At 57.4% G+C, this 15,309-nt stretch overlaps 1 protein-coding gene across 1 annotated transcript in view; it reads left to right on the top strand.

Moving 5' to 3' along the window:
- The window catches only part of MYO7A (myosin VIIA), an 81,143-nt gene that overhangs the window by 62,353 nt on the left and 3,481 nt on the right, over positions 1–15,309 (top strand). The window contains exons 35-47 of the mRNA XM_035722978.1: positions 1,878–1,995; positions 2,799–2,925; positions 4,051–4,220; positions 5,198–5,388; positions 6,045–6,169; positions 6,834–6,991; positions 7,964–8,117; positions 9,292–9,447; positions 9,891–9,996; positions 11,129–11,242; positions 12,308–12,395; positions 12,573–12,679; positions 15,025–15,210. Coding sequence (XP_035578871.1) covers positions 1,878–1,995; positions 2,799–2,925; positions 4,051–4,220; positions 5,198–5,388; positions 6,045–6,169; positions 6,834–6,991; positions 7,964–8,117; positions 9,292–9,447; positions 9,891–9,996; positions 11,129–11,242; positions 12,308–12,395; positions 12,573–12,679; positions 15,025–15,210 — 1,800 coding nt within the window. The remainder of the gene's footprint in view (positions 1–1,877; positions 1,996–2,798; positions 2,926–4,050; positions 4,221–5,197; positions 5,389–6,044; positions 6,170–6,833; positions 6,992–7,963; positions 8,118–9,291; positions 9,448–9,890; positions 9,997–11,128; positions 11,243–12,307; positions 12,396–12,572; positions 12,680–15,024; positions 15,211–15,309) is intronic.

The following is a 15,309-nucleotide window of genomic DNA, read 5'->3' as shown; positions in this document are numbered from 1 at the left end:
CCCCAGGCTGCTGTGTACCACCCCAGGCAGAGAAGGGGCAAATGCCCAGTCCCCATCATCTGGCCCTCTAGCAAGCCGCAGCAGCTTGCTAGAGCCGTGACTCAGGAGTGTTGGTGCATGCTGGGAGAGCTTCCAGGAAGCACATCCTCCTTTCTGCCTAAAAGAGCTCCAGCCCAACTTCCTGCTTGGGGAACTTTAGGTACAGACCCCTCGACCCCATTGCTTGAGGCCCCAGGCTCATAACCAGCCCTGAGTGGCTCTCTTCCAAGCTAAGCAGCCTGCCCAAGTACTAGAGGAGGGGTGGCCTGGCTGCTGGACCCACGGGCCTCCCCACCTCCTGGCCCTGGTTGTGTAAGACCAGAGTCATCTTTGCACACAAGTTCCTGGGGGCTCTGCAGACCAGCAGTCTTTCAGCTTTCTATACCACACGCCCTCTTCCCTAACCCAGGGGCCCCATGTACCTCTCCCACCCAACTCTGCCTTCCCTGGTGAGCTGCCCACAAGCCTCCCCCCCCACCCCCGTCTCGGAACCTGCCCTGCACCCTCTCTACATCTAGGCCTGGCTCCCCCACCAGGCCCTCCCCTCCCCTCCAGCCCCCTGCAGAAGCAATGCATGTTTTCCCTCCACCCCTCTGTCTCTCTGTCCAGGCAACCTCTTGCCCCTCGCCTCTCCCACCCTGTCAGCTGCCGAAGCCCATCCATTCCACCTCCCAAATAGCTTCCATCCCTCTGAGTCCCCCCTCCCCCCACCCCAGGGCCTCCTCAGTGTTCACTGCCGTCATGCACTTGGCACGTTCTGGGCTGGCTGCCCTCGTTCATTAATTGGTTCTGCTTGGGGTGCTTGCCATGTGTCGGGCACTGCACCAGGCCCTGGGCACACAGCCATGAAGAGGACAGGAGGTCTCTGCCCCTCACAGCCCACAGCCGAGCTTGCTGTGTCTCTCCCTTGGACCAGAGCCTGTTGGCCTGTGTGCCCCATATCCCAGAGCCAGTCTTCCCGTAGAGCGTACAACTGTGAATTAGCATGGTTTTTAGGGTCCGAGGGGTAAAAACATTTTATCTGGGAACAGTTTCAAACTTAGGGAGAAGTTGCAAGTTCAAAAGCCTGGAACGGTATACCCCTCCACTTCACCCAGACTCACTAGTTGTCCTGTGCTGCATTTGCTCGACGATCCTCTCTCTCCCGCGTCCGTCTCTTCTGACCCCTGTCCCCTCCTGGGAGCGTCCTCCTTCCAGCCCTCTCAGCACATGGCATGCGCGTGCGTCTTTGCCCATGTCGGTGTCCAGAGATGACAAATACCATGAGTTCAATTTGATACGTCCAGTTCTACTCGAACCCCATCGACTTGTTAATAGGCCTCTGAGGGCTATTTTTAGGTAATCAAATGCCAGGGCTTTCCTGCCGGCAGCACTGCATCAGCCCCTGGCTACTCCAGCCCTCCCCAGCTCCTCCCTCCTGGGTTCGGTGTCAGCTTCTGCTAACAGCCCAGCCTAACAGTGGCTGCCTTGTCCACGCTTCCGTGTGACCTGGCTCTTACGTGCCCGCTCCCCACCCCTCTTCCCGGTGTGGCACACACACCCCTGCTTAGCCACACACGTGCCCCTACCCCGGATGCCTCCTGTTCACCCATGACTTCGGGCCTTGCATGCATGCTGGCCAGAATTGTGGGCTTTTCTGTCGCAGCTGAACTGGGAGCTCCCTGCAGGTGGGACCTATGGAGTGATGGGGGTGGCTGTGGGCTGATGGGGTGTGACCAGGCCACGGTGCCCAGGAGGGCACCTTAGTTCCAGGGCGTTCCTGGCTTGGGGGGCACAGACATTGGGTTTCCGGACAGAGCTCTTGTGATATCTATTTCCCCCTGTCTATTCCCCTCCAGGGGATTTATGCCCAGAGGAGAACTGATGCCCAGAAGGTCAAAGAGGATGTGGTCAATTATGCCCGCTTCAAGTGGCCCTTGCTCTTCTCCAGGTTTTACGAAGCCTACAAATTTTCAGGTACCCCCTCAGCCCTCCTGCCTCCCCGTGCTCTCCCACCCTGCACTCTATGGCTCCAGCCCACCGCAGAAAAAAGGGATGGCCTGAGCCAGACTCCGCAGTGAGCCTACCTCCTGCCTGCGGGCTTGCTTGCTCGTGCCAGGTCAGTGAGCAGGCAAGCAGCCCTTGCTCTTCTCCAGGTTTTACGAAGCCTACAAATTTTCAGGTACCCCCTCAGCCCTCCTGCCTGCCCCCAGCCCAGGCACTCAGCAACACTCTGGGTTAGACAACGAAACGCCTGCTAAGATAACTAAGCACCTGCTATGTGCAGAAGCAGGCGGCCCAGAGGAAAGGCTGGGCTGACTCTGAAGCAGAGCATGGATATAACGGACACAAACCCTCACGGGCCGTTGGCTCCGCCATCCTCGGGTCCGAATGACCGGGCATCTGCTCCATGCTAGGCCCTGTGCTGGTGCCGGGCTTCACAGAATCACCAGATATCTAGCTGGAGGGGACCTTGGGGCTCAGTCGACCCCTTCCATTAGCCCACTTCACTCCAGGGCAGGGTGGTGTCCAGAGCTGCACAAAGACCAGAGGCAGGGCTAGGACTCCAACCAAGTTTCCCAATTTCAGTGCTCTCTTCCCACTGCACTTCTGAGCTTTGACTGGTAGGGGGGTTGCACTCTGCGAGGCTCAGTTTTCCCATCCGTAAAATGGATATCCGTATACTGCCCCCTGCTACCTCCCTGGCGGGCATGAGGACCGGGAAGGGCTGGGCTGTGAGTGGGGCCGCTTCCCTCTCACTGCCTTGGTCTCTTCTCCAGGCCCCAGCCTCCCCAAGAATGACGTTATTGTGGCGGTCAACTGGACAGGGGTCTACTTTGTGGATGAGCAGGAGCAGGTGCTCCTGGAGCTGTCCTTCCCCGAGATCATGGCCGTGTCCAGCAGTAGGTTAGTGCAACCCCTCCCGCGCTACCCTTCAGTGCAGAGCAGGGAGTTGGCCAGCGCTGCACAAAGCCCAGCGGCAGGGGTGTGTCAAGCCCAGTGTTCTGACTCAGCACTGTCTGAAGTAAGGAGGGGCAGATGGAGACACAGACAGATGGGAAAGGAGAGGGCTCCTGGGGGTCTTTGACAGGGAGTCGCTGCCTCATAGAGGACGTCACTGAGGTGCAGAGACATTCAGTCACCTGTCCTGGTGCCATGTGCTTGAGCAGTTTGTGCCGCACTGTGTGGACCTCTCAGGTGCCTCCCCCCAGATCGGGGCCGAGGGGCCTTTATGGGGCATTAATGGCGTGCACAGGTGGGTGTGGGCGGCTAGGAGGACTGGGGGCTGTCAAGTTCGTACAAAGAGGGCCTGGCCTGGGATTCAGGGGCCCGGGTGGGACTCATGTCCATGTCCTCGTCCCTGAAACTGAGCTGTTAATACTTGCCTTCGGTAACAGTGGTGAGGGATCAATGTCACAATCAGTGGGAGAACTCTGGAAACTGAAAGGTGCAGGCACACTTAGAGCAGTGGTGAGGGGGCGCTCCTGGAATAGCCTGGTGTTCCCAGCAGGCCCTCCCCTGATCCCAGGCTTATGGCAGTGTCTCTGGGCAGCATCTGCTGTGGGCTGGGGCCGGGCATGTCCGGCTCTGACCAGGCATGTGCTAGGCACAGGGATGCGGGGTGATAAGATAGGCCTTGCCTTCCTGCAGCTTCCTTCAGTTGAGAGAGGAGATAGACATTGAACAGTCTATTTTAAAGCAAGGACCAGGGTGATGTGGGCTGTGGGAGGGCAAGGAGGACTTCCTGAAGGAAGCAATATCTAGGCTGAGATCTAAAGGGTGAGTAGGAATTAGATAGCCAAAGGGAACTAGGCTGGGCTCTTGTAGGCCTCGCCCCGGACCATGTGTGACTTTGGCAGGGCCATGTCTCACCCGGGCTGGGCCGGGTCTGACTGGGCTGGCCTTGGTCTCCTTCAGGGAGTGCCGTGTCTTGCTCTCGCTGGGCTGCTCTGATCTGGGCTGTGCTGCGCCTCACTCGGGCTGGGCAGGACTGACCCCCGCTGGGCCCTGTTCTCCGTGTTGGTCCTGCAGGGGAGCAAAACTGGTAGCCCCCAGCTTCACGCTGGCTACCATCAAAGGGGATGAGTACACCTTCACCTCCAGCAATGCTGAGGACATCCGTGACCTAGTGGTCACCTTCCTGGAAGGGCTCCGGAAGAGGTCTAAGTACGTGGTGGCCCTGCAGGACAACCCCAACCCTGGTGAGTGGCTCCTGGCAGAGGCTGCCAGGCACCGGGGCTCAGGGGCATCAGGCAGATCACACATCTTGGCCTTGGCCTGGCATTCAAGACCGCCAGCACGTCTTAGCACCCTTCCCTAGATACCCTCGGCTCCGCCGGGACCAAAAGCCAAAATCCACACCTTCCCTCTGTGCCCCATGGGGACTCTTCCTCTCCTGCTCCTTCCACACTCACCACCTGTCACCTTCTCCAGTGACATCAGGGGTTCCTCCTCAGTAGTCTCCAAATACCCACCGCCTTCACATGATGACAGCGGTTAACAGCTACCCTGACTGAGCACGCCGCAGGCCTCCGAGGCTCTGGGCAGAGCGTGGAAAGGACAGAGATAAAACGGACCCTGGCGCTCCTCTCAGCGGGGAGAGGGGCTGGAAGCAGACAGTGAGAGTCCCTGTGACAGTGCAGTGACCAGGGAAGCCCAGAGCCTCTGGGAGTCTGGACGGGAGGCCCCCATGCAGCCTGGGGTTCAGGGAGGAGGTAGGTGTGGGCAGAGTGTTTGAGGCAGAGAGGAGAGCACAAACCCAGTACAGAGGCTGGAGAAAACAGGCGTGTCTGGGAACTGCAGATAGTGTGGTTTGGCTGGAATGGGTGAGGAAAGGGAGGAAGGGCGAGAGGCAAAGGGGAGGAAGTCAGGAAACTCAGCCCACAACAGCCCTGTGAGCATGTTGAGGAGGGTGGACTTTCTCCCCAGGGCAGTGGGGAGCCATGGAAGGCTTGTGAGCAGGGGAATTGCCCGCTCCAATGGCCATGTCTGTGTGAAGGGTTGTGGCAAGGTGGAGGCAGGGTGACCAGTGAGCAGACATGAGAGGGACAGGGCCTCAGTTATTCACTGGGGAGGAACAGCTTATAGGTCATCAACCCAAATAAAGATGTTCCAATCCAGCCTCTCTCTCTCTCTCTCTCTCCGCCCCCATGTGGCCCTGCTCACCTCTGCCGCCCAGCGGGAGAGGAGTCAGGTTTCCTCAGCTTTGCCAAGGGAGACCTCATCATCCTGGACCATGACACAGGAGAGCAGGTCATGAACTCAGGCTGGGCCAACGGCATCAATGAGAGGACCAAGCAGCGTGGGGACTTCCCCACCGACTGCGTGTATGTCATGCCCACTGTCACCATGCCACCGCGGGAGATTGTGGTATGTGGCTTGGGCGTGGCACATGGATGGGAGTCTCCTCTGGGCCTCTCCTGGTCTTCTTCCCATATCTGTAAAATGGAGTGAGGAATTATAACAGATTCAGGGTCTGCAGTTCCTGTGAAGATGATCTGGGGGTCATACAGGACCACAGACTTCAAGTGGGGAAGCTGTCAAACCTGTGCTGGGTGGCAAGTGGCCTAGAAACTGCATCAGATGAGGATCTGCCCGGGCCTCACCCCAGGTGGGGCGAGGGATGCGAGGAGGGTGGGGAAGGGAAGCATCACCTCACACTGCCTGCGAGCAGAGCTTGGAAGGGAGGCCGTGGTTCTTCTGGATCACAGGATCACAGTCCTGAAGACTCAGAGCCTGGCTTTCCAGACAGTTGCCGAGCTAGACTCTGTTGACTGGGCAGTTCTCACACCACATCCCCCTGCTCCATCCAGGCTTTCTGACTGACCCAACCTGGTTCAGACACAGGGTATTAAAGAAATGATCCTGAGTCCACCATGATGGAGGCAGCAGTGAGCTCAGAGGGCTCCCAGGGTCAGAATAGGGTGAGGGTCAACCCCAGTCCAGAAGGCTCTGGGTTTTACCATGTTGATCCCGGGGGCCCCAGGTAAAGAGCTGACCTCAGCACCCTGTCTCTTGGTCTCTAGGCCCTGGTCACCATGACCCCTGACCAGAGACAGGACGTTATCCGCCTCTTGCAGCTGCGGACAGCGGAGCCTGAGGTGCGCGCCAAGCCCTATACGCTGGAGGAATTTTCCTACGACTATTTCAGGTGATGGAGAAAGGGTAGAGGGAGACCAGGAGAGTGAGTTATAGGCTTCTGCTGCTCTAGTCAGTGCGGTGGGGTTGCCTTGGGATGCTCCTATCTGGGGGCAGGGACTGTCAGAGGGAGCGGGAGGGCAGTTTCTGTCTACTGCGATGACCCTTCTTGTGTCATTTTATTCTTCCTTCATTTAAGATACCGTGACTGTGGCCACCCCAGGTGGGGTCCTGGGCACTCACAACTCATGCCTGTGCCTGCCTCACCAACTCACAGTCCCGGTGGGGAGCTAGGCACAAAACTGGGCAGCTGTGATTGTGTGTGCCCAGCATTATGACGGGGATGCTGGGGGGTGGGGGTAGAGACAGGGGACAGGCTTCCTGGAGGAGGTGGTATCTGAGCCGAGCTGTACAGGGGGTGACCTGGGTGGAGGAGTACTGCAGGCAGCACATGCCAAGGCCAGAGCGGGGAAAGCAGAGAGGGACAGAGGGGAGGAGGCCGTGGAGGCGGGCAGGGCTGGTTTTCTAGCTGAGAATAGTAGGGTCCAGGGAGGGCTGGTGACTCATCCCAGGTCACTCAGTGCAACAGGGAAGAACGGGGCCTTCAGCCTCCATGCACAGGTAGGAGAGGGGCAGGTCTTACAACCTGGGGGTCAGTGCCGACTGTGTCGTGTCAGGCCCCCACCCAAGCACACGCTGAGCCGGGTGATGGTATCCAAGGCCCGTGGCAAGGACCGGCTGTGGAGCCACACACGGGAGCCACTCAAGCAGGCACTGCTCAAGAAGATCCTGGGCAGCGAGGAGCTCTCTCAGGAGGCCTGCATGGCCTTCATTGATATCCACACCTGTGGGGGTGGGCACCAGGGAAGGGCAGGGCAGGGGCCCCAAGGAGGGGGACCCCAGGGGAGGGGGGGGCACTGGGCCCCTGCCTCTAGGGTTTTCATCCAGATACCTCCTTCCTTCTGAGGGGCCTGGTTGGGTCCTGGGCAGTGTGGAGGGATGCGGATCCATTTGCCTGGCACGTTACAGTGGCGGCTTACCCTTACAGGGGCAGCCTAATCCATGTCTCCTCTGATCCCGTCCTTCGGTTCACAGATGTGTACTGTGTCATGTGCTAGGCCGGGCATGGAGACATAGCTGTGACCAGACCCAGTCCCTGGCCTCATGGTGCTTACAGCCAAAAAGGGCAGACATGCTGATCGGGACAGTGCTGTGATGGGGCAGAACTGATGTGGGCTTGGAGGAGGGCAGGATGGCCTTCCTGGAAGAAGGGGTATCTAGGCTGAGACCTGAAGACTGAGCAGGCCCTAGTCAGTCAAAGGAGAGATGAGTGGGGAGTGTTCCAGACAGAATGAGCGTGCCCAAAAGCCCTGAATCACAGAATGATTCAGCACAGGTGGAGGGCAGAGGTCTAGAAGGAAATCTGAAGATGTGGGCTGACTAAGGAAGGGTTCCCAAGTCCCGTTAACAAGCTTGGACTGCATCCCAAGGCCACGAGGAGCCGCTAAGCGGTGGGGTGGCACAGTCAGATTTGTGATTTGGAACATCCGTCCTGGTTGCTGTGAGGACTTTGGATGTGGGGTGGGACCACGGGTGAGGAGGTAGCCAGAGGAGCTGAGGAGAGGGTGGGCAGTCGGCATGGAGAGTTGGGTGGCAGGGAGGCAACAGGAGGTCGGACCTTTCCTGAGTGAGTAGTCCGAGGCCCAGAGCCACACAGTTGGTTAGGGGCAGACCCCGTTAGAGAGAGTGGCCTCCTGGCTCAGTGTTCACCCCATTGGTCACAAGGCCTTCCTTGACGGTTCCCCACCCATGCTCAAGTACATGGGCGACTACCCATCCAGGCGGACGCGCTCGGTCAATGAGCTCACTGACCAGATCTTTGAGGGTGCCCTAAAGGCCGAGCCTCTCAAGGATGAGGTGTATGTGCAGATCCTGAAGCAGCTGACCGACAACCACATCAGGTGGGTGGGAGTGGTAGGCGGGTGAAGGGCAGCCTCCCCCACTAGTGCTCACAGCTACCCACCATGACAGGGAGCTCCCTCCCTCCCGAGGCAGGTAGCAGTCCTTCCGCACTCAGGACAGGGAGCTCAGGCCCCCTCATGGACCACCTCTGCCTCAAGGCCCAAGGGAGTCTGGTTAAGAACCAAGAGGTGGTGGCTGCGCCCTCTGAATCTGTCCTCCTCCAAGTTTAACTGCACACGCTCCTCCTAAACTTCCTGCAACTCACTGCCCCAACCTCCTCTAGACACCCCTCGCCAGCCCAGACTCCACTGTCTACCTACAGGTTCCACCCATGAGCCAATGTGCTTGCCGCTGGCGCAGGCTGCGCTCTGCAGGCCAGCAGTTGGAAGCTCTGGCTGAACCCTCCCGGGCTGAAGGTGTTGAGTCCCAGAGCATGTCACTTTCTCCCTGCTCAGCCGGACCGCGGCAGGAACTGGAAGTCAGGCCCATGCTAAGTCTTAGGGCCTGAGGGAAGCCCCACCCTCTCCCCTTACACCCAGATCCCCAACTCCCTCCTCAGCATTGCCATTTTCTGCACCTCTTACAAAATCCACCATCGAACAGTACATCAGATCGCTTCTTGCTGCCAAACCTTTATACATGCTATGCCCACAGCCAGCATTTATCTCCTTTTTTGCATCAGAATTTGCCCCAGCCTTTAAAACCGAGATCAAATGCCACCTCCTTCTAGAAGCCCTCGATGGTTCTCTCCTATCAGGCCCAAGGAGCTCAGAGTGGTGCCTGAGGGAGCCCAGGGGCTCTTCTAACTCTGGACTATTCAAAGAATAGATGAGTTAAAGAGCTTCCGCCAGAACACAAATCACACACTGCTTCCTTCATAGGAAAGTCTTGCCAAGAAACAGAATCTTAGTTGAACCAAGAGTGCTTGGTTGACACAGCTGACCTTCAGTCTGGCACGAGCACCTGACCTCCATGTCGCCGGGGACGGTGTGGCCCAGTGCGGGTCGGCCGGCCACACTCTGAGTAGTACTACCTGGGGTGGCTGTCAGGGAGGTGGGTCACGGCAGGCACGTGCTGCCACGGTGAGGAGCCGAGGGACGTGCGGCCCCTTGGGGTCCTCAGGCCCACGGCTGGCCCGTGTACCCCTGCTGGAGCCCGCGCCTCTTCCGGCAGGTATAGCGAGGAGCGGGGCTGGGAGCTGCTCTGGCTGTGCACGGGCCTCTTCCCGCCCAGCAACATCCTCCTGCCGCACGTGCAGCGCTTCGTGCAGTCGCGCAAGCACTGCCCGCTCGCCCTCGACTGCCTGCAGCGCCTCCAGAAAGCCCTGAGGTGCGGCGGCCCCCGAAGAGCAGAGGCAGCGGGCCAAGAGCTCGGGGCAGGAGTGGGGAGGTGTTCCCAGCGACGCCGGGCTTGTGGGTGTCCCTTGGGGATGAGGTGGGACGTGTCCCTGGGGTACCGCAGCTGCCAGCCAGCCCCAGGTCGCAGCACGCAGGGCCCATTCAGGAGGGCAGCTGCATACCTTGCGGCCTCCTGTTCTGCAAAAGCCCACTTCCTCCTCCGCCTCAGCCCTAGGTGCGGGGTTCTCTTCTCTTGTCCTTCTACAGTTGAGGAACTGGAGGCTCTGAGAGGTTAAGTGACTGTCACCTGGTAGGAAGTGGTGGACAGGAATTAGAACTGGGGTCTGGCTCCAAAGTTCCCTCTGTTCCCTGCTCCCCATGGCCCCACAAACCCACTGGCTCCTGACTGCCCCTCACCCCTCTCCTGGTTTTCAGAAATGGGTCCCGGAAGTACCCCCCACACCTGGTGGAGGTGGAGGCCATCCAGCACAAAACCACCCAGATTTTCCACAAGGTCTACTTTCCTGATGACACCGATGAGGTGAGGGCTGCTGGCTTCCTGGTCACTGGATGCTCCTGAAGGACCGGGCTCCCTGAGGACACAGGGAGCAGTCCTGGTGCCTCCCCCCTGCCATCCCCACATTTGCGCCCACCCTCCTGCTCCTCAGTGGAGTCAGGGCTCAGCTGAGAGGCTAGAGACTCTCTGGGTCAGGAGACCTGGCGTTCCCGGGCCGACCTCCTGTTGTCTCCAGCAGCTTCCTTGGGAAGATCGTTCTTCCCTCTCTGAGGAGGCTCTGGCTCGGAGAAAAGTTCTCCCTCCCTCTGAGCTGAGCTCTGTGCTGGTGCCACCTCTGTACCTGGGCACAGGCCCGCCTGCCCCTACCCCACTCCCCCGCCCAAGCCTTTCCCTATTGCCCTGAGCCCACTTTCCTGCAGGCCCCTTCGTTCCTCCCCACCTGACCTGGTTGTGGGTCTCCTTGTCCAAAGGTCTTGCTTGTCTTCTCGTCACGCCCATTAGGCCAGGCTTCTTCTTGACTGCCGCTCCCTGCTCCATCTCAGCACAGGGGCTCATTCAGATAAATGAGTCCAGCACTGAAAACTTTTAGTTTGAAAAGCAGTTTTAAAAACTTGTCTAGAGACTAGAGACTCAGAAATGCCATAATAGGATTCCAGTGACAATGACAAGAAACGAACACATCCTTTCCTGTCTCTCCAGTGAAAGGTTACATGAAGCAGTGCCCCCACCTCCACCCCAGGCTGCTTCCCCTCTCTCTTTTTTCTTCCCCTTTCTGGAATTTGCTTTCTTCTTCCTCCAGCCTCTCCTCCCATTCACGCTGCCCATCTGCGCTCCCTGGGCCTCTCATCTCCCATGCTTGTATAGCCAGGCCCAGAACCCTGGAAGCAGAGGCCAAGTCTGCCTGGAGGGTGGGGAGGACATGATCTGGGAAAACCCAGACAGAAGTTGACTTTTTCCTTTTCTTAAATGCCATGCCCAGCTCTAGACCCACGGGGAAACCCCTCCCTTGGAGGGTGCCCTCAATGGGAGAGGAGGGGAGGGGAGGGGGCGGGAAGGGGCTCAATTTAGTTGCAGGCACAGACAGAGGGATGCAAGAAGCCCCAGCAGAGGCCTTGCTAGAGCCAAAGTAACCACCCCTGATCCCGACACTCCCCAGGCCTTTGAGGTGGAGTCCAGCACTAAGGCCAAAGACTTCTGCCAGAACATCGCAGCCCGGCTGCTCCTCAAGTCCTCAGAGGGATTCAGCCTCTTTGTCAAAATTGCAGACAAGGTGGGTCGTGGGTCATTGGCTTCCTATCACACCACTGTTGGTCTGTCTGTTGGAACATTTGCTTGGGCCGTAGGAGCTCGTGGGGCAGCAGGGAGGGGAGAGAGAATGAGGGAGCAAGAGAGGGGAGGAGAGAGTTGTGCTTGCATGTGGCGTCTGACTGTGTCCCTCTCCTTCATACGTCCCTGCAAGGGCCCCCTTACTTGTAGCAGCTTTCCCTTAATCTTTCTCCTCTGACACAGAGCAGAGCATGGCCTCAAACCTCTTGAGAGCCATGTGGTACTTAATGATCTGGATACACCAAGCTCAGGACTCTGCCACAACACACGTGTACTTTCCATATTTGATTTGACCGGTCACTCAGCTGCCATGCTGAGACCAATTACCTTTGAAATAACCCTTGAAATGAGGGTGATTAGCCCCACCTAACAGATCACAAAACCTGGGCTCAGAAAGGTTAAGTAACTCATCCAAAGTCACACAGCAAGGACGCAGATCCAAGTAGGTCTGGCTCCAAGGCACAGGCCCCTGCCACCACGCCATACTGCTCTCCCCCACTTCGGTGTCTGTAGAGGTCAAGGGCCCAGCTTTAGAGCCTCTTCCTGTGGGAAGGCTTCCCTGACCCCGTCAGGTAGATTAGGTGCTCACTCACAGTTCCCCGTGCATCCATGTCTGTCTCCTCATTTCACAACTGTCCCTGTGCCAGACACTGGGAACCAGAGGTGATCTCAGTGAGGTCCTGGACCCAGAGGAGCTTGGAGCCTGTGGGAGGAGCAGGTCATGGATGTTGGAGAATGTCCAAGGGGGGACTGGGCCTCATTCTTGGCTTTCTCCCCAGGGTCTAGGGAGGTGTGCAGGTGGTCTTTGCTGAATGACAAATGGAATGACTGTCACTCTGGGCAGGAAGTAGGCTGTATTCTGGAGACATTCAACAGGCACAGTCAGGGCAGGGTGGGACACCCCTTCTGGCTGCAAGAAAGGGCCACCAGGAGGGCCTTGAGTGAGAAAGTGAGAGAACTCGCTATTGCTGGAACTAAAATGAGTGGACTGCAATGTGCGTGTCCCTAGGTCATTAGTGTCCCCGAGAATGACTTCTTCTTCGACTTTGTTCGACACCTGACAGACTGGATAAAGAAAGCACGGCCCGTCAAGGATGGTAATGTGAGGCTGGGTCCTGGGATCATGTGAGGCCCGGAGTGGGGCAGGTGCTGGCTCGGGCCATAACTGCGAGGCCCCCCTGGGTCGGACCCGAGCTCAGGCCTCCTCTGGGGGCTGGTGCTGGACAACCCTCTGTGCTGGGCCCTTCTGGGTGACTGACTGCCCCCTGCCGCAGGAATCGTGCCCTCGCTCACCTACCAGGTATTCTTCATGAAGAAGCTGTGGACCACCACAGTGCCCGGGAAGGACCCGATGGCCGATTCCATCTTCCACTATTACCAGGTGAGCTGCCTAGCACCTCTCTGCCGTGGCTGACTCCACGTGCTGCTGGCCCTGCGATACTTTGGGAAAGCAGGAACCTGCTGTCCTTGCCAGGGGAGAGGCCTGTAATGGCAAGGCCTCCGAGAGATTCCTGCTGGGGTCCTGGGGACTGACTGGCTCAGCCTCACACTCTTCTCCTTCCTCAGGGCCTTGTACTTTCTTCTGGGCTCTTAATCCCCACCTGTTCACACCCTTCCCTTGGTGAGGGGCTGTCCTCTGAATCCAGGTTCTGCTGCTCTACCTGGACGTATCCGGGTGTATCCGAGGCCTCAGTGTGAATCTGTAAATGCTTTCCAGCACAAGCATGTGCCTGCAAGAAGCCGGGGCGGGGGGCGGGGGGTGAGGCCCTCATGTTGAACCTCCAGTCTGTGTCTGGCACTTTTCACTCATTTTGCCCTCCCAGCAAACCCCAACACCTAGGCATGCTGTTCCCATTTTATAGAGGGAGAAACTGAGACGCAGAGAGATTAAGTGATGTAATTAAGATGACAGGGTGGGTAGAACCGGGGTTTGATTCCATGTCTTCACAATGGCAGACTCTGCGATCTTTTCTGGGCTAGCCCGTGTACTTTTTCCTGTGGGGCAGATAGCCCAGGATGCTGGGAAGGCTGGGGGAGGCAGAGCTGGTGGCTGCCATGGTAAAGAGAACCCTGGCCTGGGAGTCGGCAGGCCTCATTTATACGTGAGCTCTGCCTCTCCCCATGGTGCCCATGTAGTGAATGGCAACGTGAATGTCAGCTGTCAGTTCCCCCAAGGCAGAAACCCACGTCAGCCTTAACACCTCCCTCTCCCTCCTTGCCCCTGTCCCAAATCATTCACCTGATGACTTCATCTCCCAAATCTCTCTAAAATCCATCCACATCTCTCCATTACCACCTGTAGCCACTCGGGTCAGTCCATCATCTTCTCTCATTTGGATGAAGCTGGTAAACTTTCCCCTGAGCTCCCCTGTCCATTCCCCCTCCCTTTGAACCCATTCTCTACAGGGGGTCATCATGCTTTTGGGACCATGGATTCCCATGGCTTTCAAGGTAGAACCCCAAATACTGACTGCGGCCCTGCATGGGAGTGCCACTAGCTCTTTCTGCTGCCTTGTCTTACACCCAGCACCCCATTGTTCACTTCACCCCAGCTATATTTTTTCAAATTCTCAGGTATGCTAGGGAGCCTTTGTAATATTCTCTCTTTGGGAAGCTCTTCCCTAGGTTCTTTCCTTCACCTACTGAGCTTTTAGATGTTATTTCAATCATCATAAGGGAAGTGTTCCCTGTTCCCAAGACTAGATCAGGTCAACTAGTTATATGCCGCTATAGCACTGGGAACAGTTCCTTCAAAGATCATAATTATACATTGATTTGGGGGGATGGTTGTCTGTTCTTGCCTTGACCACAAGGTCTATGAGAGTAGGGAGGGTATATGTTGTCGCTTAAAGGACCTGGCTCACAGTAGATGCTCAACGAATATGTGTTGGCTTGGTGGATAGGTGAATAGGCAGTGACTCAGAGAATGAATGGGTGGAAGGATGGATGGTGAATGAACTTATGGGTGGCTATTGGTGGGTGGATAGATGGACAAATTGGAAATGGACGTGGGTAGGTAGAACCATCTGGGTGGGTGGGTGGATGGGTATGGATGGGTAGATAGGTGGGTGAGTAGATGAAAAGGTGGATGGATAATAATTGATTCAGGTTTCTAATCTGCAGTGTGTCCTCAGGCCAGCCTCAGTTTCCCTATGCTTCAAAGAGTGGGTAAGACAGTTGTTAGACTGTGGATGGTGTTGGCCCTTTACAGGCTTCATTTTTGCTTTTGGTCCACTCCTCATCCTCAGTTTCTCTGTTTCTGGGTCTGGAAGTTCAAAGTGGGGAAGGGGCTGGTGCTGATGAAGCCAGCCGGTCTCCAGGGAACACAATGGGAGGAGGAGGTCAGCCTGAGAGGCTTTTCTCAAGGAAGGACAGGCTCGGAAGGTTAGGGGTGTGGAACAGTCTCAGGTTCACCAGCCGGTCACTCTTGAGTTTCTCTGTCTTTGAAATGAGGCTGCTCACCTCACCAGATTCTGATGAGGGGAGGAGGAAAGAATATTCATACATGGCTCTGCTTTCCAACTGTAACATGCTGCATCTGTGTGGGCATGATTGCTACTTCCCTGCGCTGTGCCACCTCCCCTGGGGACACAGTGTCAGCCGAGGCTGCAGAAAGAGGTAGGCCCAAATGTGGGCTAAGGCAGTAGACCCTGCCTCAGCCTGGTAGGGAAGGAGCCTGCTTCCTTCAGTTCCCTCCGTGCCTACGACCTGCTCTGCCTCTGGTAGGAGTTGCCCAAGTATCTCCGGGGCTACCACAAGTGCACGCGGGAGGAGGTGCTGCAGCTGGGGGCGCTGATCTATAGGGTCAAGTTCGAGGAGGACAAGTCCTACTTCCCCAGTATCCCCAAGCTGCTACGGGAGCTGGTGCCCCAGGACCTCATCCGGCAGATCTCACCTGACGACTGGAAGCGGGTGAGTATCGAGGAGGCAGCAGGACTAGGGACACTGACAAATGGGTCTCCGGGCACCCCACGGGTCAGGGGGAAGGTGCTGGCCAGCAGCCCAGGGAAG

Source organism: Zalophus californianus, chromosome 11 (genome assembly GCF_009762305.2).
Source record: "Zalophus californianus isolate mZalCal1 chromosome 11, mZalCal1.pri.v2, whole genome shotgun sequence".
NCBI lineage: Eukaryota > Metazoa > Chordata > Mammalia > Carnivora > Otariidae > Zalophus > Zalophus californianus.
This window is presented reverse-complemented; position numbering and strand designations above follow the sequence as displayed.